Below are 20,297 nucleotides of genomic sequence, written 5' to 3'. Positions count from 1 at the left end.
AGTGGGCAGCAGGAGCCCCTCTGGCGCAGCCAGGGTGGGCAGGGCTGTCAAGGACCTTGGTGGGGGTCGATCCCTCCAAGATTGGTGTTTGTGAACTTGAGTTTTAATTAAGGGAAACTGGGTTAAGTGCTTTCTAGAGGCCTGCTCGGCGCTTCCCTCCTGACACTGCAGCTTCAGGTCCTGGCTCGCCTGGCTGTTTGGCAGGTGGGGAGTCAGGCCAGCTGTGGGCCACCTGTGGGGCAAGCTCTGCACTGCAGACCCAGGTCAGGGCTTCCCCGCCGTGTCCTCCCAGGGTTGCCAGAAGAGCGTGTTCTGCTACTCCAGTGGAGCTGGGGTTCATAGGCTCCTGGGGAAGAGGATTCAGGATTCCTCCTCCTGCTGAGGAGCAGGAGGCGCTGGGGAGCCCAGGACCCCCGGACAGCCCAGAGCTGCGGCTGGTGGCCCTGCCTGCCGCTGATGGCCCTGCCTGCCGCTGACTGCCCTCCTCATGCCCCGCCTGCCACGGCAGACGTGACACTCTTGGATGGGCGCTCCCCTGCCCAGCTCTGCCAGCAGCCCAGACGTGCCCTGAGCTCAGAGATAACTGAGCTCAATTTGCATAAGCAGGTTTCTGCTAAGACACGTGGAAGGTCAAGGTCAAGTAGCTCTGGAGTCCCGAACCCCTCCCATGTGGCAGCTCCTGGGCAGCTGCAGGCCCACCTCTGTGGGACCTGAGTCGGGGGTTTTGGCGGGGGGGGGGTGGCCCTCCCTTCCTGCTGTGGCCAGGGGCTCTGTGGGGGACTTCTGACCCATCTGCCCTTGGATTGGCCCCACAGGCGGCCCAGGCCTTTACCAGCCCTTGACCTTGAGGGGACTCCAGTCTTGCCCCAGATCACTTCTCTGGGTTGGGGGGTTCCATGAGGCTGTCCCTTCTTGGTTGAGATGCCAGGCGCTCTGTGCAGAGGACAGAGGAGCGGAGGGTAGGCAGAAGACCTTGCTGACCGCACAACACCGCTGTCCCAGATTCAGGGTGCAGCACGGGGCGGCATCCAGGAGGTGTTCCGGACACCGGTGACCCGCCAGGGCCGCCTTAGTGCTGGCACTGAGCGCTTTCCCCTCACAAAGGCGCCCCAGCCTCAGAGGTGGGGTTGAGGGTGCCACCTCCTGGGCCCGCGGACAGTGGGGGACAGAGGTCTTCTGACCGCCCCAGGGCTGAGCTGACGGGCCTTCCTGTCTCTGCAGGTCCCTGGCACTGAACACCCTGCGTCCAGCTGCGGGTGGGAGAACCCAGACTGGCTCCCCTCGGTGGCGGAGCAGAGGCTACCGCTGCATCGGAGGCGTCCTCTACAAGGTGTCGGCCAACAAGCTCTCCAAGACCTACAGCCGGCCCGGTGGGGACGGGGGTGGCAGGCCCCTGCTGCGCACAGGTGAGGCCCTGGGGGGGTGCTGTGCCTGTGCTCTTGTGAGGGCACCCCGACAGCATCCTGGAACTGCCCCTGCCAAGGCGGCAGCGGCAGGGAGGCCCCCAGGGCACGCCGGCTGCACCCAACTCGCGCTTGGCTGAGCCGCCTCTGATTTTCCGTGTTTTGCTTGGGGACAAAGGAGATGAGTCAGGTATGGTAAACACAGCCCATGTGAGCACCTGGGGCCGTGGCGCCTGATCACATTGGCAACGCCTCCCAACCGTGCCCAGAGGTGCGGGCATCCCCGCAGCCTGGGGAGACAGGCCTCAGGGAAGGAAATGCTTCAGATTCGCTTATTGTACAAATTAACTAGAAAAGTATTTTGGTTTCAGTCCAATTTTATTCCTTTCCTTTTCTGTCAAAAAAAAACGTGGGGTTTGCAGGGGCTGTGGGGATTGTACAAGCCCAGCTACCCCCAGTCCTTAACTTGACCCCCCCTAGAGGGGCAGAAGGGAGAAAAAGCCCAGCTCAGGAAGTAGGTGGGGCGTGGGGCCGGCTGGCACAGGAGACAGTGGAGGGCGCCCTGGAAGCTCCTCTCTGCCAGGTTGGGTGCACCGGGCCCCCCAGGACAGGCGCAGGGGGCTGGGGGCTCTGCTCCCCTGCGCATCCTCCCCCTCTAGGAGTTGGGCTGTCTGTGGGCCTGCCCCCGCCCTCTGCCCGGCCTCAGAAGCTTGCCCGGGGGCGCCGCAGGTGCAGGCCCCCTCTGCTGCCTTCGCCGGGTGCACGTGGTCTGTGGGCCCCACATACAGCTCTGGGTTTCTCAGAGGGCAGGGGTCTCAGACGCCCCCTCTGTCCTCCCTGAACCTGGGGCCCATACAGGGCTGCCCCAGCCAGGCAGTGTTTGTGGGGCCCTTCCACACGAGCCCACGAGGGCTGTGGAGCGACCAGGCCTCTCTGTGGGCCCTGCTCTCTGCCCCCTCGGGCTGGGCGCTGGGCGCTGGCCGCTGTGGCTCTCATGGAATCCTGGGCTGCATGTGAGGCCGATCCCAAATTGACTGGTGGGCTGTGGGGGCCACCGTGAGCTGGGCTGCTCCGACCCCCAGGGCACCCGCCAGTGGGAGGAAGACACGGGTTTGCCCCCTCACAGTCCAGCAGCCCTGCCAGGGCCATCCGCCGGGTGCGGGGCCTGAGTCTGTGGTCGCTGCCGCCTTGGGGCATGGTCAGGGCTGGAGGGGGCCGCCTTCGGAGTGCGGGGGCGCATCCCCCTCACCCGGGGGCCCCTCCACCAGGGCTGGCAGCATGCTTCTCTCTGGGGAGTTGCCACGCTGCATGCTGAGCTCCGCAGAACCCACCTCCCCTGCAGAGCTGCGGGGCGGGCGGGGGGGGGCGGTGGTCCTGGCCTTCCCCATCCTTCTCCCCGGCCCCCCAGCCACCTCCCTGCCCACCTGCCCCCACAGGCCGCCGCTGCTCACGCTCTGCTGACCAGTCAGCTGGGGCAGTCCCCCACCTCAGCGTGGGGGCAGGGAGATGGGGCTTGGTGCACAGACCACAGGGCAGCCTGTCCTGGGGGCACGAGGCCGGCCAGCATAGCACCAGCTGCCTGGACCAACATCCGGTGGCCAGCTCCTGGCTGTAAGGAGGGTGGATTGCTCCCAGCTGTGGGAATGCCCACAGACTAGCAGCTCACTTAGATGAGTAATAATTAAAGAAATAAATTTTCTCCTCTGGTGTCGACGGAACTGTGACTTCAGCAAGAAAGTGCAGCTCTCCTTGTGGGGCGTGGGGGCTCCATCCCTCTCTCCTGGCTGCAGGCCTCTCAGCACAGCCTCAGCCCTGTCGGGGTGCCCACCATCCCAGGCCTTGTGGGGAAGAGCCGTGCCCTGCCCGTCTCTCAGCTCCAGGGGCAGGGCCTTCTAGCAGGCACACCTCACTTCCCCAGAACCCTGGAGCCAAGCACTTCCCCCTGGTCTTAAGTCTGCCTGCCTGCAGGACCCAGCCCGGGGCCTCCTCCCCACAGGCTTTCGCCTTGAAGGACTTGTCAGCCCTAAGAGCCTGCGAGGCCCTGCAGTAGAGCAGACCCCAGTCCGCCTGCCCCAGCTGCGGGGCTGGCTCCCAGGTTTGTTCTGAGCCTCAGGCCCCAGGCGTAGGCTGCGGGGGGCAGTCTCTCTGCCACCAGCCTTCCACTTCGGGCCCTGGGCAGGCGGGGGGTCTCTGCACCTCACCTGTAACCTGTGACCTGTCGCCCCCTCTGGGTGCTGCAGGGTCACGCAGAGCTGCATATGAGAGAGGGTCTCACTGGTTGGTCAGTCTGCCCCTGCGCATCCAAGGCCCTGCCCTGCGACCTCTGCCTCTCCTGGACGCCTCTTCCCCAGGGTGGCGTGTTCCAGGGCATCATGGGCGGGCGGGGGCTGTGGGAGCTGGCAGTGCTTGCCCCTCTGTGCGCTCGGACCCCAGGGCCCTCAGCTGGGGCGGTGAGCCGCTGCCTGGGTGGGAGGGGGTGGGGCAGCCTTGCTGCTCTATTTCGGGAAGACCCCTAGGAAGCGCGAGTTCTGCAGAAGGCTCAGCCCCCCTGCCCCGAGGTTGCCAGGGTTTCCAGCTGAGCGTATCAGCGCCTCTCAAGCCAGCTACTTTATGTGCATGTTTTAACACTGCAAAGCATTTGCAAAGGTGCCTCCTCCTGTTCCTGTAAAAATTCCTACTGAGGCCTACACTGACATTTTTTTAAGAGCCACTGTGGAAAGAGGCCTGAACCTAAGCACCCACCAGAGGCCAGGCCTGGGTCTGGTCTGACAACGGACTCTGATGACGATGTCCCTGGGGGGCAGGTGCTGCCCCAGCATCACTGGCAGCCTGGGTGGCAGCCTGCGTGATGGCCAGGAAGCCGCGCTCACTGACTGCTATCAGATTGTACTGTCACCCTCGGGCTAGCAGGTGGGGGCCACCACGTGCCGTCTGGACTGACCTCCGCTGCCACTGGACGATAGGTGTCCTCTGCCTGGAAACCAGAGTCCAGTACGGCCTGGAGCCGCCCCAAGACCCCTCCCTGCCGGCCCCTCAGCTCTGGGCACCCCTCTCCTTTCCATGTCGTGTCCCCCCATTCAACCCTGTAATTTGGCCCCCTGGGCCTGGACCCCCGCAGGAGCAGCCTCCCTCCCAGGGGTTCCGCTGTACAGCTCTGGAGCCGCCTTCTAACCAGAGGAAACTGGGGCTCGGAGGAGCGCCCCAGCGGCGCAGTGCGGGTGCTGCCCAGAGTGCTCAGCCGGCGCGTGTCTGGGGGTGGCGCTGGGCTCCCTGTGGTGAGCTGGGGGAGGGCCCTCCAGGTGGCGAGGGGGCCGCCTGCCCAGGCCTGCCCCAGGGCCGCCTCCAGGCCGGGCAGCTTGGGGACGTCCCTTTTTAAACCAGGAATGCTTTGTCATCGCCTCAGGTCCCTAGAATTTCTGAGTGATGTCACTTGTGCCTCCTCTGGGAAACCCGATCTGGTCTGGGGAGGGTCACGTGTGTGTTGAGGAGCTGTGGCTGTCCTGAGCAGCTCTCACCATGCCTGCCCGCCTCGGTCCCGGGGACTGCCCAGGTATCTAAATGGCAGGCGGGAGCTGCAGGTTAGCCTGGCCGCGTGTCCACTGCCTTCCTGTCACCACGGATCACACTGTCAACGTCTCCCCTTTGGGCCACAGTCAGTGACCTCAGAGAGGCCCTGCTTGGTCTGCACACTTGGGGTTTTGAGGAGTGTCTTGCAGGGTGCCTCCACAGTTTGAGGAGCGGGGTGCCGCGTGAGGCAGGTCAGCCCGCAGCCTGCTCCTCAGGCCATCCTGGTTTCCAGGCAGGGGACACCCATCTTCCGGTGGGTTTCAGCTTTTATGGAGGATTTCAGCATTTGTGGCCATACGTTTCTTAGCTTCTATTTTACAGTGCCTTAAACAAGCCGTTCTTAGCTGCTGCAAAACCGAGTGGCATTCTGAGACCCCACTCGGGTCCCATGTCCCTGGGCTCTGCTCCAAGCAGAGGGAGGTGGTAGGGAGGTCACCTCCTGTTCCTGTGACCACCCACTTTGAGGCAGGACCACTGGCCGGACACCAGGGTGGCCTCTGCCGGCTCCTCTTGGCTTCTTCCCTGCCCTGGCCAGGGTGGCCTGGCTGGTGAGCAGGGGGAGGGCAGAGCCCTGGGCGGTGGGCCTGGAGTGACCCAGCCCCTCCTCCCACAGGCCGCATGGACCCTGCCGGCAGCTGCAGCCGCTCCCTGGCCAGGTATGTGCCTCGGGGTTGGGGGGCTCCCCAGCCTCCTGGCCTGCTGGGGCTCACAGTTCTCTCCCTGCCCCTAGCCGGGCCGTGCAGCGCAGCCTGGCCATCGTGCGGCAGGCGCAGCAGCGGCGGCGACGGCGGAAGGAGGAGTACTGCATGTACTACAACCGCTTCGGCCGGTGCAACCGCGGGGAGCGCTGTCCCTACGTTCACGACCCTGAGAAGGTGGCCGTGTGCACCAGGTGCGCCCCCACCCCAAGGCGGGCCCGGGGCAGCGTGGGGCCAGGGCTGTCCTAGGCTCCATCCCTCAGACCTGCCCTGTGTGCGCAGGTTTGTCCGGGGCACCTGCAAGAAGACGGACGGGACCTGCCCCTTCTCCCACCACGTCTCCAAGGAGAAGGTGAGCGTCCCCCCTTGCCTGGGGCTTGTGCAGCCCCAAGGCTCCACCCCTCCACCCTGCTAGGCTCACCTGGGTCTCTCTCCCCTCTCCCATCCCCCACACGCCCAGTGCGGGGGGGTCCGCCCCAGGTGCGGCAGTGGGAGAGGTAAGCACACAGCTGTGTCAGCCCCCCAGTGCGGGCAGCTGAAGTCAGGGGTCCGTGGTGGTTGCTGGTGTCCTGCCAGCCCCGAGAGGGGGTTGCAGCGGGCCCGGGGAGGCGCTGCTGCTGCTACAGCTTTTCCCCTTGAGGAACTTGGGAAGAATCAGCATTTTTCTCCCTAATAGAGCTTCGAAACTCTGTTGTGAGCAATTTGGAAATTCACGTCGAGTTTCGGGTTCATTAGCTCCGGCTTTGGAGCCAGCAGAGGCTCTGAGCTGTCTGAGGAGGACGCCCCGCACCAGCGCCCTGAATTAATGTTATTGTTATTTGTGTGGACTTGCTGGGTGCAAACAAGGTTAATTGAAATGAGAATGCAGTTTCCTCTTGATAGCAGCGCTGACAGCTAGGAGAAGTTCCGTTTGGTGCAAGAGTTGGCTTTATTATCCCTTTTTATTAGCGCTAATTTGGGCCCTGTATCAAAACGCACATTAAGGGAATTGTCTGCAGCCGTGGCTCCGCCAGCCCCAGGCCGGCCGCTCCCCTCTGCGCTGCAGTTAAAAGACAATTAAAAATAAACTCTCCTCGCTAAATCACCCTTTGTTTCTCTGCTTCCTCCCTCCTTCCCTCCTCGGCTACAGTCACATCCCCCACCCCCTCAGCACCCCCACCTCCTTCCAGAAAAGTGAACCCCCTGTGTGTCCTCTGGAGGCAGGAGAGCGCCCGGGGTGCAGTGGGCACCACGTGGATGGGGCAGGGAGGGGCCGGGAGAGGCGCGCAGCGTGAGACCTGCAGGGCCACAGCTGTGTGAGCTCCTGGCAGGGTTCCCCCACCCCAGGAGGCTGGCCTGCAGGCGGAGGTGGGCTGCCCACCTGTGTCCACCAGGTCTCCCCTGGGCCGGCCTGCCCCCTGCCAGGCCCCTACGGTGCCCGCCCCTGGTCAGTGCCAGCAGAGCCCCCACAAGGGTTGCTCCAGCTCACGGACGCGGCCAGGTGCCCACCTGTCGGGCAGCTGGAAGGCCTGTGGATGTCAGGCCCTGTAGGCCGTCACCCCGCTGGAGCACCCGCACGCTGCCTCCCTCCTCCCCTGCCCTGCTCTTCTGGGTGCTGGCGCCCTCCAGGCCCCCACACCCCCGTAGCCCAGAGCAGGCAGGCTCGGGGCAGGTGGCAGACTTGGGTACAGCACATCTGGGCCTGAGCCATCCCGCTGGCTGGGTCACCATCTCTGTCCTCACGTGACCACAGGCCCAGGCGGCCTTGCCCCCGGGGAGGCTGGGGGTCCCACGTTGGGGTGGGCCAGTCTGTGTGGCTCACGCCTGGTGGTGGAGCCCTGGGTGGGCCCTGCCTGAGGCGGGGCATGGAGGGCGGCCGGGAGGCTGCCCTGGGCCTCACTGCCTCCGCCCCGCAGATGCCCGTCTGCTCCTACTTCCTGAAGGGCGTCTGCAGCAACAGCAACTGCCCCTACAGCCACGTGTACGTGTCCCGCAAGGCGGAGGTCTGCACCGACTTCCTCAGAGGCTACTGTCCTCTGGGCGCCAAGGTAAGGGGCCTGGGGTGGGGGGCACTGGGGGTGAGGAGCTGGACCGGTGGCCAGGTCCATCCTGCCTTGGGGGCCTGTCCTCCCCACCTGCTTCAGCCCCGGTGCTCCAAGGAAGACCCTACCCACCCTGGGCAGCAGGTCCCGGTGCCCGAGGGGGAGCCTTCTCACCAGCCCAGGGGCCTCAGCACGCCTCACTGCCTCCTCGTCCACAGGCCGCAGGTGCTCGTGAGTGACCACCTTGCCTCGGGGCCTGTGGCTGCCCTGGGGGCGCAGGCTGGGCCCTGAGCCCGGGGAGTGCGTGTCTCTGCAGGCCAGCTCTCTGTCCCGGCTGGGCTTCGCCCTGTGGGGAGCACAACGGGAGCACCGCTGCTCCCCTGCTGGCCCCGAGGAGGCCCCTCCTGCAGAGGTGGGGCCCGGCTGGCGGCTCCAGAGCAGCCCAGGGGGGTGGGGCGGGGGCGCAGGACCCCCACGGAGGCTGTGGGTGATTGTTGTAAAAGATTCCAATGTAAATGAAAATATCAAGGCGATATTTAAGTTCTGCTTCTATTAGTGGAAGTGCTTACTGCGTGCGTTTCGGCGTGTGGGCGCTGCGTGGCTGCCACATGATGGATAGCGGCTTGTAATTATAGATGGGAAAAGCGCTGAGCAGGCCGGATCCAGCGGGGGTGGAGGCAGCAGCCTGGGCTGGCGAGGGTTAATTTTATTCTCTAAATAATATAAAAAGTGCTGAGTCGTCACCTTGCTCCTGAAGTGGAAGTCCTCAGATGGGCCCCAGAGAGTTTATAATATTCCACTGAATCAAGTGGAATTGTTAACCTTGCTTCATAAAGCGCTGGCTTGTTAAAGACACGTGTCCCCTTTTCTTGTGAATAATTTAAGCTGGAGTAGATCCCTGTCCTTCATCTTAAGGGGCCACGCTCTACTCCTGGGTCTGGGGCTCAATGGTCAGCTGCTCTCGTCTCCTTGGTTTGTCCCTCCGGACTCTCAGACACTCGGGGACACGGCCAGCCTCCTGTGAGCCGCCGGATGTCCCAGCGACCGTCTCACGCTTGCTCTGCCACTCCTGGCACTGCTGCCGAGTCCGCGCGTGTGTCGGGGAGACACCGAGGGCGGTGTTACAGCGCTGCTGCTTGGTCTTCCAGATGAGCACCCAGCACGGAGCACTGGCCCCTGCGTCACCAGTGCTGCCCTCCGCCCCAGCCTGCCCACTCAGGTGTCTGTGGCACTGTGGGCCAAGGACTCCTCCCAGACCCATGCTGCCCACACAGTCCCCAAGGGTGCTTTCTGGCCGGAGGTCCACCCCTGCCTTGGTCTGGAGCACTGCACCTCCAGGCCCCCTGGCTCCATCCTTGGTTTGAAACTCGCAGTCTGGGTGCACGCCGCAGCTAGGGGTCACCTCTCTAGGCCCTCCTGGAGCAGAGCAGACCTGAGCGTGGGTATCATCCACAGGTGCCTCTGCAGCGACAGTGACTCCCCCACCCTCGTGGTCCCTGGCCGGCTCTCCACAACTTCCTTATCTCTCTGTCCCCTGCGTGTGTCAGTGGCCCACCCCCGCTACTTCCTGCCGTGCAGAAGCTCCTTGTTCTCTGGACGTCTTCCTTTGAAATCACAGACAGTGTCTCCGTGTCAGTTCAGTTCAGTTGCTGAATCGGGTCTGACTCTCTCTGACCCCGTGGAATGCAGCACGCCAGGCTTCCCTGTCCATCACCAACTCCTGGAGTTTACTCAAACTCATGTCCATCAAGCCGGTGATAACATCCAACCATCTCATCCTCTGTCGTTCCCTTCTCCCCCTGCCTTCAATTCTTCCCAGCATCAGTCTTTTCTAATCTTAACAGCTTTACTGAGATAGAATTCACATCCCATACAAATCACCCATTTAACTGCACAGTACTATGGGTTTTGTGTATTACATTTTTAATTTTAGCAGAATTTGCCATTTTTAAGTGTACAGTTCAGTGGTGTTAATTACATTGACAATATTATACAACCACCACTATCTGTTTCCAAAACTTTTTCATCACCCCAAACAGAATCTCTAAACACTTGGCAATGACTCCCTGATCCCCCGTCTCTCCACCTCCTGGCAACCACAAATCAACATTTTGTCTCCATGAATGTGCCTATTCTAGGTATTTAACATAGGTGGAATCTTATAGTATTTGCCCAAATCTTTTTTGTATCAGTTGAGATGATCATGTGGGTTTTTTCCCCTTCATTCTATTAAGATGGTCAATCAAGACATACTGACCACAAGTATATTGATTGATTTTTGGATGTTGAACCATCTTTGCATTCTGAGAATAAAAACCACTGGATCATAGTATATAATCTTTTCAATACACCACTAGTCCAGTTTTGTAGTATTTTGTTGAGGATTTTGACATCTGTATTCATAATAATGTCGATCTATAATTTCCTTTTCTTATAGTATCTCTGTATGCTTTTGGAATCAAGGTAAGGCTAGCCTTGTAGATTGTTTTGGCTGTGTGTTAGATTTGTTTGTGTTCGGAAGTATTCTCTCATCTTCTGTGTTTTTGGAGGAATTTGAAAAGAATAGGTATTAATTCTTTACATGTTTAGTATGATTCACCTGTTGAAACCATCTAGTCTTGGGCTTTTCTTTTTTTTTTCTTTTTCTCAGGGGGAAGGAAAAGAGCGCAAGGGCTCCCGCGAGCACCCACGTGCCGTCACCTTCCCTCTCCCTGCCGCCAGGGCCAGAGGGAAGGGACGCATGCGCGCGCGGGGGTTAGTCTTGGGCTTTTCTTGGTTGGGAGGTTTTATGATTACCTGATTCAATCTCTGTACTATACAGTTGACCCTTGAGTACCACCACACCCCCAACACAGTATAAAATCTGTCTGTAACTTTATAGTCAGCCCACCACATGCACTGTCCCCATGCCAGCAGCTCTTGGTATGGAATCATTTCCTGCTGAAACCTGGACTCCTGGCTGTCCCACGAGTCTGGGTCTTATTTAGACAGCCCCAGGTTGCTGCTGTTCAGTCGCTCAGTTGTGTCTGACTTTGCGGCCCCATGGACTACAGCACACTGGGCATCCCTGTCCATCACTGTCTCCTGGAGCTTGCTCAGATTGATGTGCATTGAGTCAGTGATGCCATCCAACCAACTCATCCTCTGTCATCCCCTTCTCCTCCTGCCTTCAGTCTTTCCCAGCATCAGGGCCTTTTCCAACGAGTTGGCTCTTGGCATCAGGTGGACGGATAAGTACTGGAGCTTCAGCTTCAACATGAGTCCTTCCAATGAATATTCAGGGTTGATTTCCTTTAATATTGATTGGTTTGATCACCCTGCAGTCCAAGGGACTCTCAAAGAGTCTTTTCCTGCACCACAGTTCAAAAGCATCTGTTCTTCAGTGCTCAGCCTTGTGGTCCAGCTCTCACATCCATACATGACTCCTGGAAAAACCACAGCTTTGACTACAGGGACCTTTGTCAGTTATTTGAGCTTTGGGATAAGTCATAACAAAGAAGCAGATTCCTTCACTTTTTTCTTCCTTGTGGCTATTTTAACTATTCTTGCCCATTTATCCTTCCGGAAATGTACTTTAAATTCCAGGTAAGGTTTTTAGAGATGGAATTTGGATTCAGGTTGTCTTGAACCTGTGCCTTAGTTTGGTGAGAACTGGTCTCACCAGTCTCTACAGTCAGTCTCCTGTGTATGATCAAGGCGCTCTCTCGTGACACAGACTCTCCTTTGACATTTGATAAAATTCTTGCTTGTCTTACCTCTGTTAAGTTTATTTCTGTAACATTTATTTTTATTTTTTATTTATTTATTTATTTTTTCCTACAAATGAGGTGTTGCATTTATATTATTTATGTGCTGTGCTTAGTCACTCAGTCATGTCCGACTATTTGTGACCACGTGGACTGTAGCCCGCCAGACTTCTCTGTCCAAGGGGATTCTCCAGGCAAGAATATTGGAGTGGTTTGCCATGCCCTTCTCCATCACATTTATTTTTAAATGTTATTTTCTCACTGTTCATTGGTTATGGACATATGATTTTTAATATTGATTTTGTTTCCATCAGTCTTGCTAAATTATATTAATAATCGTAGTAATTTATCCACGGGACTTAGTCTTTTGGGTTTTTCTACATAAACAATCATATCTTTTCCAAATAATGACCGTGTTTTCTTCCTTTTGAGTTTAAATGCCTTTTCTTTTTCTGCCTGCTAAGCCCAGTGAGATAGTAACTCACGGCTGTGGGCCTCCAGCTGCACCCCTTGGTGAGTGATGATGATGGTTTCTAGAAGGTTCTATATTATTCTAAGGAAGCTCCCTTTTATCACTAATTTGCTAAACTTTGAGTTGATGCTGAATTTTTTGAAGCTCTTCTTTCTTGCCTCTCAAGGTGATCATGTGATTCCTTTCTCTTAGGTTGCTAATGTGCTAATTTCGATTCCCTGATTTTCTAATGTTAAACTAACCTTGCATTCCTGAGATAAACTCAGCTTGGTCCTGACATGGCCTTTTTACACATTTCAGGACTCAGTTTATTTATGATTTGCATAGAACTTGTGGATCGTTGTTCATGCAGTTGGCCTGAAGGTGGTTTGATCATCTTGCTGTGATCAGGCTCCAGTTTTAAGACCCCTTCGGCTGAGTAGACTGAGCTGAGTGGTCTCTGCTGTCCTCTTTTGTGGGCCGGTTCATGGGAGGTTGGGTGGTGCATTCTTGAATATCTGGTAGAACCACCGTGAAACCCTGGGCTGGCACTTGCCTTATTTTTTTAACTACTGATTCAAATTCCTTTATGGTCATAGGAATATTCATTCAGATTTAATGTCAGTTTTTGGCAGTTTTTCTAGAATTAGTAGATTTTGTCTGTGTTTTCAAATTTATTGGCATAAAATTTGATCATTGTATCACCTTCTGCAGCACCAGAAGTTAACGACACTTTTGTCATTCCTGATATAGTTTATATGTTCCTTTTCTCTCTATGTCCTTCTGTCTGCTTTCTTTTATTTATTTTTCTGTTTTGCCCTGACTTGAGGTGTTTCCTCTTTGCTAATGTAAGACTCTGAGACAGAGGGCTTTGCTCCAAACACTCCCTTTAGCTCCAGTCCATCAACTTTGATGGGTTGTTTTAGTGTTGTCATTTAAATATCACCTAATTTCTGTTGCTTCTCGACTGACTGACGCATTATTTAGCAGTGACTTTCTTTATTTCCAGGCTTCCCTAGTAGTTCAGATGGTAAAGCGTCTGCCTGCAATGCAGGAGACCCGGGTTCGATCCCTGGGTTGGGAGGATCCCCTGGAGAAGGAAATGGCAACCCACTCCAGTATTCTTGCCTGGGGAATTCCATGAACAGAAGAGCCTGGCAGTCTATAATCCCAGGAATTTTCCTTATTTTCAGCTCTACGGGGCACGTGGGGCAGGGGCAGGGGTGTTGGGTTTGCTTTTTCCTCAGCAACCTTGCTCTAAGGATGGCAGGGGGCCTCTGAGGTCTGAGACCGACCCTGCACCCACCACACCTCTGTGTAGATTTTCCTCCATCATTGCACCTGCTCAGTAGTTCTTGGATGATTTCAGAAAGTTTTTTACATTTGAGCCTAGATTTCGGTTGTTCTGGGAGGACAGTCAGTTAAGACCAGCCATCTCTAGTCCCACAGTCAACCGGATGTGAACCGCGTGTAGGATTCCACAGTTTCTTGTGCCGCCAGAAGAAAGTGAGACAGAAACAGCTGGAATGAGTTTATGTGACCCAGTAGCTCACAGATGGCATCGTGCAGTCAGGGAGGAAACCGAGGTGCTGCCTTTTACCGGGTCCCTCTGTGCTGGATCCCGCCTCCCGTGTGTCGCTCCTGTTGAGCCACTGGGCTGAGGGCCACCGCAGGACGGCACAGAGAGCACCCTCCAGCCGCCTCTCTGCACCCAGCCCAGCATGGGCTCTTCGCCCAGAGGGCCTGCCCATCCCTCTGCCTGCCCAGACTCCCCTCGTTCCCCAGGAGGGGAGTTTGGGCAGCATGTGCCACCAAGGGGACCACTGGGATTCAGTGCCGAGGGCCCTTGGCTCCAGGGTTGGGGGAGCAGGTGTTGGGGAGCAGGGCTGGGTCTGCCCAGCACAGGGAGGGGTAGTCGTCCGGGTGCAGGGGTGCTATCTGCCTGTCTTCACACCAGCCCCAGGCACCAGTGTGAAGGGCCTCTAGTTCCTTCGTGGCAGCCGAGGGCCAGGTGTGGGGACGAGAAGGGGGTCAGTGCCCAGATCCTGCTCACGGAATGGGCACAGTCTCCGTGGGGCCCTCGGTCGGCTTTGGGGTGCTGGGAGCCAGGCCGACATCTGGGGCTCTGAGGACATGTGCCCAGTGGGGGTGACGGGTCCAGAAGGACGTGGTCTCAAGGCTGTTGCTGTGACACTTCCAGTGGCTGTGCCAGGGGGCACCCTCGAGCTGCTCAGGCACCAGGGCTGGTTTTAAACTTGACTCTGGGTGTTCTTGCCTGGAGATCCCAGGACAGAGGAGCCTGGTGGGCTGCAGTTCATGGGGTCACACAGTCAGACACAATGGGGCCGCCTGAGTGCACACGGGGTGGCTTTGGGTGGTTTGGGCTCTGCTTGCAGAGGTTTCCATTGGGGTCTCTTTCAGGCATGTTGCCTGTCACCTGGTCAGCATGAAGGTGGCTTCCTCCTCTGGGTGGTGCCCCCTGAGCCAGCCGTTAGGGGTGGGAGAACAGGCCCCCTCCTCTGGGAGGACCAGGCAAGAAGCAGGCACACGGCAGGGCTTCAGTTCCCACCGTGGGGGCAAGGGGCCATGGAGAGGCGGGCCTTGGGTCCAGGCTCTGTGCTCCCTGTGGGCCTGGTGGGCAGAGCTGAGGCCACCTGTTGCCCTGACCTGCCTGACGGTGCACCCCCCGTGGGGTGCCCCCCACCCTGGTCCTCTGCCAGGACAGGTGGGCTGCTGTCAGGAGGAGGAGGTAGCGCCCTGGGAATCCCCACCCCAGCCTCAGTCCAGGCCCAGGGCCAGGCTGGGTGGTGCTGGTACAACCAGGGCAGTGCCCTTGACCCTCAGACTGATCGCGCCCTGGGGCCTATCTGGCCTGAGGACCTCAGCCCCCCAACAAGAACGCTTCAGCTTGAGCCCCACTGGGCGGAGCAGGCGGGGCCCCCCACGTGGTGCCGAGGTCTCCACCGGCTCGCCCAGCTGCGCCCCTTCTCCCACAGTGCAAGAAGAAGCACACACTGCTGTGCCCCGACTTCTCCCGCAGGGGCGCGTGCCCCCGCGGTGCCCAGTGCCAGCTGCTCCACCGCAGCCCGAAGCGCCTAGGCCGGCGGGCAGCCACCCCCACGGCCCCGGAGCCCAGCAACACGCCCCCCAGGAGCAGGGCTTCCACCAGCCACGGGCCCAGGTGACGGGGACTGTGGGTGTGGCATGTGTAAGCTCGGGGTGGGGGCAGGAGGGAGCCCTGCACCCCCGCCCAGCTCTGGGGGCTTCATGCCCCCAGAGAAACCTCTGTCAAAGATGCGGAAGTGACCTCCAGAGGTGCCCAACCCCCGGTCCTCAGGCTGGACAAGCCGAGAGCATCCTTGACCTACCCCACTCTCCGGGGCAGGGGAGGTCCTGGGCGATGCTTGTGGCTGGGCCCCAAGGTGTGCTCCCCTGCCTGCACGTGTGGGAGCCTATGTGGACGGGGAAGGCTCCAGAAGACGAGGACAGCATCAGCGTGCAGCCGCTGGAGGCCCCGAAGTGTCACCAGCCTGTCCTTGGGCCCACAGGCCCGCCTTGAACCTGCGTGGCAATGCCTGATAGCTGCTGGGCGGGAGTGGGTGGGGAGGGATGGGCGGTGTGCAGGTGGTGGACCAGCACCCTCTGGACCCCGTCTGCCCCATGCCGCCCGCCTGACACCCTGCTCCCTTCCCGTTCCTGCAGGAAGCCCTCAGCCACCCTGCGCCCTGCCAGACGAATGTCCAGTCCCCCCAGCTCCATGGCTACTGGCTCGATCTCGCCCCCCTCCTCCCCGCGGGTGTTAGCTGCAGCCTCCCCCTCCTCCTCCTCCTCTCCCTCCTACTCCTCTTCTCCCTCCTCCTCCCGCTCCTCCCCCTGCCCCCCCTCGGCTTCCCTGTCCTTGGAGCCAGAGGAGCTGTCTCTGCAGGCGGCCTCAGTCTCGGCGGGAGCGGGCTCCAGCGGCCTTTCCAAGCTGCCCTCCTTCATCGCCCTGCAGTCCTCGCCCAGTCCTGGAGGCCAGCTCACGGCCCGGGCTCCCAGGAGCGCCCCCTCCAAGGACTCAGGTAGGCAGCCCACCTCTGGCTGCGCGCACCTCAGGCCTGTGGGTCAGCCTGGGGGGCCCACTGGTCCTGGGGAGCCAGCAGCGTGGTCTCTGGCATGGCAGGTGCACACCTGCGGGCCCACAGGGCGGGCGCAAGGTGCAGGCACAGAGTGCCGCTCACAGACTGCCCAGCCGAGGGCTGATTTAATTAGAAAGCACCCATTTCTGTTAATTTGTTCTGGAAGATCACCGCACACTCCTGGAGAGAACAGATGTTTCCTCTCCCCCGATGAACATTTGGGGCTTGGTAAATGACTCCACTCAGCCTTGTTTAGGAGAGAAAAGAGGATTTTATGGCTGCAAACGACCCTTTCTGTAAACATTTTACAGCTCTCTGCGCGTTTGAGTGACGATAAACCCCACGCAGCTCGGCGGGCTGCAAATTTGCGACCATACGGCTATCATTTTATTGTCATATTTCACGGTCGTAATGTTAATGTGAGATGCTTGCTGCAGCCTCCTCTCCCAGTTCTGCTGAGCGAGCTTACATGCCGCCTGCTCAGCCCCCAAGCCAGGGGCACCAAGCTGTGGCCAGGCCCTCCATGGCCAGGATGCCCTGAGGGCGGGAGGAAGGAGCAGATAGCCCCAAGCCACCAGCATTTTAATTTTCGTTTTTAATTACGTCAGGGAACCCTGCAACCAGCCCTAGAATCAGAGGCAGCAAGCAGGGTTGCGGGGCAGGTGACTGTCAACCTCCACGGCCGGGGCCCAGTGGCCGTCCTTCCCTGCCCAGGCCTTGCTGGCTTCCTGGGAGCCTGAGGGGCAGGCTGAGGGGCCCGGGGCTCTGGCTGGCTGAGCGGGTGACTGGGGTCCTTGGCTCCGCAGTGGGGTCCTAGGAGGAGACGCGAGCTTGCAGGGGGCACACGGACAATGCTGGCCTGTGGGCAGCTGGTTTGCCAGCCTGTGAGGTCACCAGGAGTGTCCTCGGTGGGGAGAGGCACCGGGGTGCCCAGTGGGCGTGGGGCCCAGGGCAGCAGCCTTCTCAGTCCTGGGAAGCCTTTCCCACCCCAGCCCTGCAGCCCCGGCCGGTCTGCGGGGCCCTGGCCCCCAGCAACTGCTCGCACACACCCTGGCTTTCTGTGTGGAAGGCACCGTCTGGCAGCACCAGACACCCGTCCGGGTGTGAGCCTGAGCTGTGTGTGCAGGCTGCCGGCTCCCGGTGCTCACAGCTCAGCTGCAGGCTGCTGAGCTCCTGCGGGGCCGCCCCCTGCCCAGGGCCAGGCCTGGGCCTGCTCCATACGGGACCCCGGGCCAGGCAGTGGGTGGTGTTCCAGCCCCCTTCCAGTTTCCAGCGAGCCCTGACCCAGAGGCCTTGAGGGGGCCCTCCTATGCCTGACCTTTGGCCTTCTTGGAACAGGGAAGTCGCTGCACATCAAGCCGCGTCTGTGAGGGCCCAGGGGGCCAGCCCGCGCCTACCTCAGCCCCGTCCCGAGAGGAAGGAGGCTCCATCTGCCACCGCCCCAGACGAGGGGCCGCCTGCCACGGAGTGCCCCCGGAGGCGGCAGGGCAGTCCCCTTGCCTGCCTGGCTCTCAGCCCTGTGTGACCAGTGCCCATGCCTGGCCCCCCTCAGGCTGGGCCCCACCACCTCCCCACCCCTGGGCCTTCAGCCTTGCCCCAGGGGGTGCCCCGCAGGGCTCCCCCTTGCGATGCCTGCCCTGTCCTCCCGCAGGCCTCCTGCTGCAGGAGAGATTGCTGGGTGGGCCTCCCTGGCGGGTACTTTGTGTTCAGCAATAAAGGTTGTGTCCTGTGTTTGCTTGGCTGTCCCGACTGTTGCCACTGCTGCCTGGCCTGCTGAGCACAGTGCAGGTGGACGCACAGGGCCCAGGGGTCCCAGAGCCTCCCCCAGGTGCGACTCCAGGGGGCCTGGAGGCCTGAGGTGGAGGGAAAGGTGAGGGGTATGCCCCAGAGCCTCCTCCAGCCCCTACCACCCACCTGGCCCGCCCTCTGGGCGGGTACGTGGGCCCTTCGCCTGCCGCCCTGGGTGGCTCAGGGCTGAGGCTGCCTGTCCCCCATGGCCAGGCCAGTGTGCTTTGCGGTTGGGAGAGGCCCAGGCAGGCCCTGGGGACTGGAGGTGCCAGGCTGGGGCCAGAGGGCCTCCCCCAAGCAGAACTCTCCTCCAGAGCCCCTCCCCTGGGGCCTCGGGAGAGCAGCTGGGCCAGAGTAGGGCCAGGGCCGCCGGACAGAGGGCACAGCTCATCGCCCCCTGAGCTGTCTCCAGTCCCAGGGCACCTGGGCGAGCTGGCTGAGAGTGATGGCCTCAGCCCGGGGCCCTGACAGGATGCAGCCCCGGCTGGTAGCCCCCCACTGCCAAGGGCTGGAGCAGAGCCGGGCCGCTCACGATATCTGCCCCTCACCCCCAGGCAGGTGGGGGTGTGCTCCCCTCGAGCACCTGCCCACAACCTCGCTCCTGGGGTGCCCCTGCCCCCGCCTGCCTCCATCCCTGTCAGTCAGTCGGCTGCCGCCTGGGATCTGCACCACAAACCACCCCTTAGGCGGGGCGCCTTCGGGCCCCCCTGCCCGCAGCCCCACACGCCTTCTGCAGTTGACCGCAGGGGAGTCGGCTGCATGGCCGCTCGTCGTCCCGCTGCTTCTTCCAGCCCTGGTGGGAAGAGCGCTGTCCTGTACTGGCTGGCTGACGGGGGCAGCGCAGGCCTCTGCGCACACTGCCTCCTCGAGGGTCCCACTGACCAGAGGAGGCCCTGGGCCCTCCCTGGCTCAGGGGGGATGGACACTGCCCCCCCCAGGCCGAGACGAGGTCCTGCAGATGACGAGAGCCAGGCGGGGGGGGCCATGGTGAGGAACCTGCCCGGCATCAGCGCGCAGGGGCCCGCTGTCCAACAGAGCAAGGCTCCCGTCGTCCTGCGCTGATCGCTGGCACCACCGCCCAGGGCCCCGAACCCTGTCTTTGGGGCCTGACCTGTGCTAGTTCAGCAGGCTGGCGGAGACCGAGCTCAGACCTGACTGCAAAGAATGGGCCCCCAGCCCAGCAGGAAGCTGAGGGGCCCCCTGTGGGCCCGCTTGCTTCTTCCAGCTGGCCCCGTGGGATTCGGTGCAGGCCTCAGCCACGGCCCTGGGGGAGCCGCGTGGGTTGGGGTGGGGGAGGCCGAGGCCCCTGGGCTGAGTGCTGACAGTGAGGAGCCCACAGAGCTGGGGCAGCAACCTGCCCGGCCGGGCGCCCTGGGCCGGGGCTGAGCCCCCTGCTCGGCTCCTTCTCCTGGCCAAGGCTGGCAGGAGGAGCAGGCACCAGGGCGCAGCCTGGAGGCCACTGAGGCCTCCCCCACCTCCTCCATATGCTGCCCTTGACTCCCACAGTTGGCTCCACCACAGAGGGACAGAGGAGCCTCTGATGATGGGAGGACTGAGGTTCAATTCTCTCTCCCCCACCTGGACAGACGGGAGACTGATGGAGAATCAGGTGTTTGTCCTTCCCATCCAGTTGACCTCCCTACGCTTCCCTCCATAGTAGCGGAGGGGACCCCAGACTGTGAGGCAGACACCAGCTGGACAGGAGGTGGGCAGGTGTATCCATTGCGCGGGGCGCTCCCGACAGACCAGTGGGTGCTGGGCCCCTCCTGTTGGCTGCCCACCGCCCGGCTGGGACCAGTGCTATAGCCTCCCCGGCCGCTCCACCTCCTCAGGTGTATATCCTGTACCTGGGCCCACTGCCCACGGCATAGCCCACCAGGCAGCTGGCCTGACAGCTGCAGGCCAGAGTGGAAGGCTCAGGAAGGGCTGGGCACCCCAGGGCGCAGGGGGAGCCCTGCCAACAGCTGCCCTGTGCTCCTGGGCCCCCGCCATGCGGGCCCGAACCCCGTGACCCCCGGAGGACCGGTCAATCTCGGGCTCGGCCTGGTCAGATTCCCTGCTCCTGGCAGGGGAGGCGGTCACCGTCACTCTGGGCTCCCTGTGCTAAGGGCAGATCAGCTGGGCTCCCGGGAGGCAGGATCCGTCGTCCCCACCAGCCCCGACTGTGTGGGGGCGGGGATTCCAGGCAGGCCCTGCACCTTTGTTCCCTTCCCGGGGGCCTGCTGCCGCCCCAGGCCTGTGCCCCCGTGGACTGCCCTTCGCCCTGGTGCAGCCTCTCAGGTGACAGCCGCAAGGACAGGGAGCCTCCTGTGAGGGCTGTGGGATGGGCACAGTGACAGTGAAGCACCCCTCCCGCGGGCAGGGCGGACCCTCAGGTGAGCCAGCAGGGCCTCGGGATCTGGGCTGCTGGACTCGGGGGAAGCATCTCAGGTGGGGACCCGAAAGTGCCCCCGAATGGGGTCTGGGGAAGGGGCCACTTGGGAAGGGCCTGCCTCTCCCAGCTCC

At 60.9% G+C, this 20,297-nt stretch overlaps 1 protein-coding gene across 2 annotated transcripts in view; it reads left to right on the top strand.

The window, feature by feature from the left end:
* The window catches only part of ZC3H3 (zinc finger CCCH-type containing 3), a 62,125-nt gene extending 44,605 nt beyond the window's left edge, over window positions 1–17,520 (top strand). For both annotated transcript variants that reach the window (XM_065903575.1, XM_065903576.1), the window contains exons 5-12: window positions 1,222–1,406; window positions 5,584–5,626; window positions 5,701–5,862; window positions 5,951–6,020; window positions 7,564–7,695; window positions 14,883–15,067; window positions 15,589–15,947; window positions 17,343–17,520. In XM_065903575.1, coding sequence (XP_065759647.1) covers window positions 1,222–1,406; window positions 5,584–5,626; window positions 5,701–5,862; window positions 5,951–6,020; window positions 7,564–7,695; window positions 14,883–15,067; window positions 15,589–15,947; window positions 17,343–17,374 — 1,168 coding nt within the window. In that variant the 3' untranslated portion in view covers window positions 17,375–17,520. The remainder of the gene's footprint in view (window positions 1–1,221; window positions 1,407–5,583; window positions 5,627–5,700; window positions 5,863–5,950; window positions 6,021–7,563; window positions 7,696–14,882; window positions 15,068–15,588; window positions 15,948–17,342) is intronic.
* The last annotated feature ends 2,777 nt before the right edge of the window (window positions 17,521–20,297 follow it).

This window comes from Muntiacus reevesi, chromosome 12 (assembly GCF_963930625.1).
Source record: "Muntiacus reevesi chromosome 12, mMunRee1.1, whole genome shotgun sequence".
Taxonomy (NCBI): domain Eukaryota; kingdom Metazoa; phylum Chordata; class Mammalia; order Artiodactyla; family Cervidae; genus Muntiacus; species Muntiacus reevesi.
This window is presented reverse-complemented; position numbering and strand designations above follow the sequence as displayed.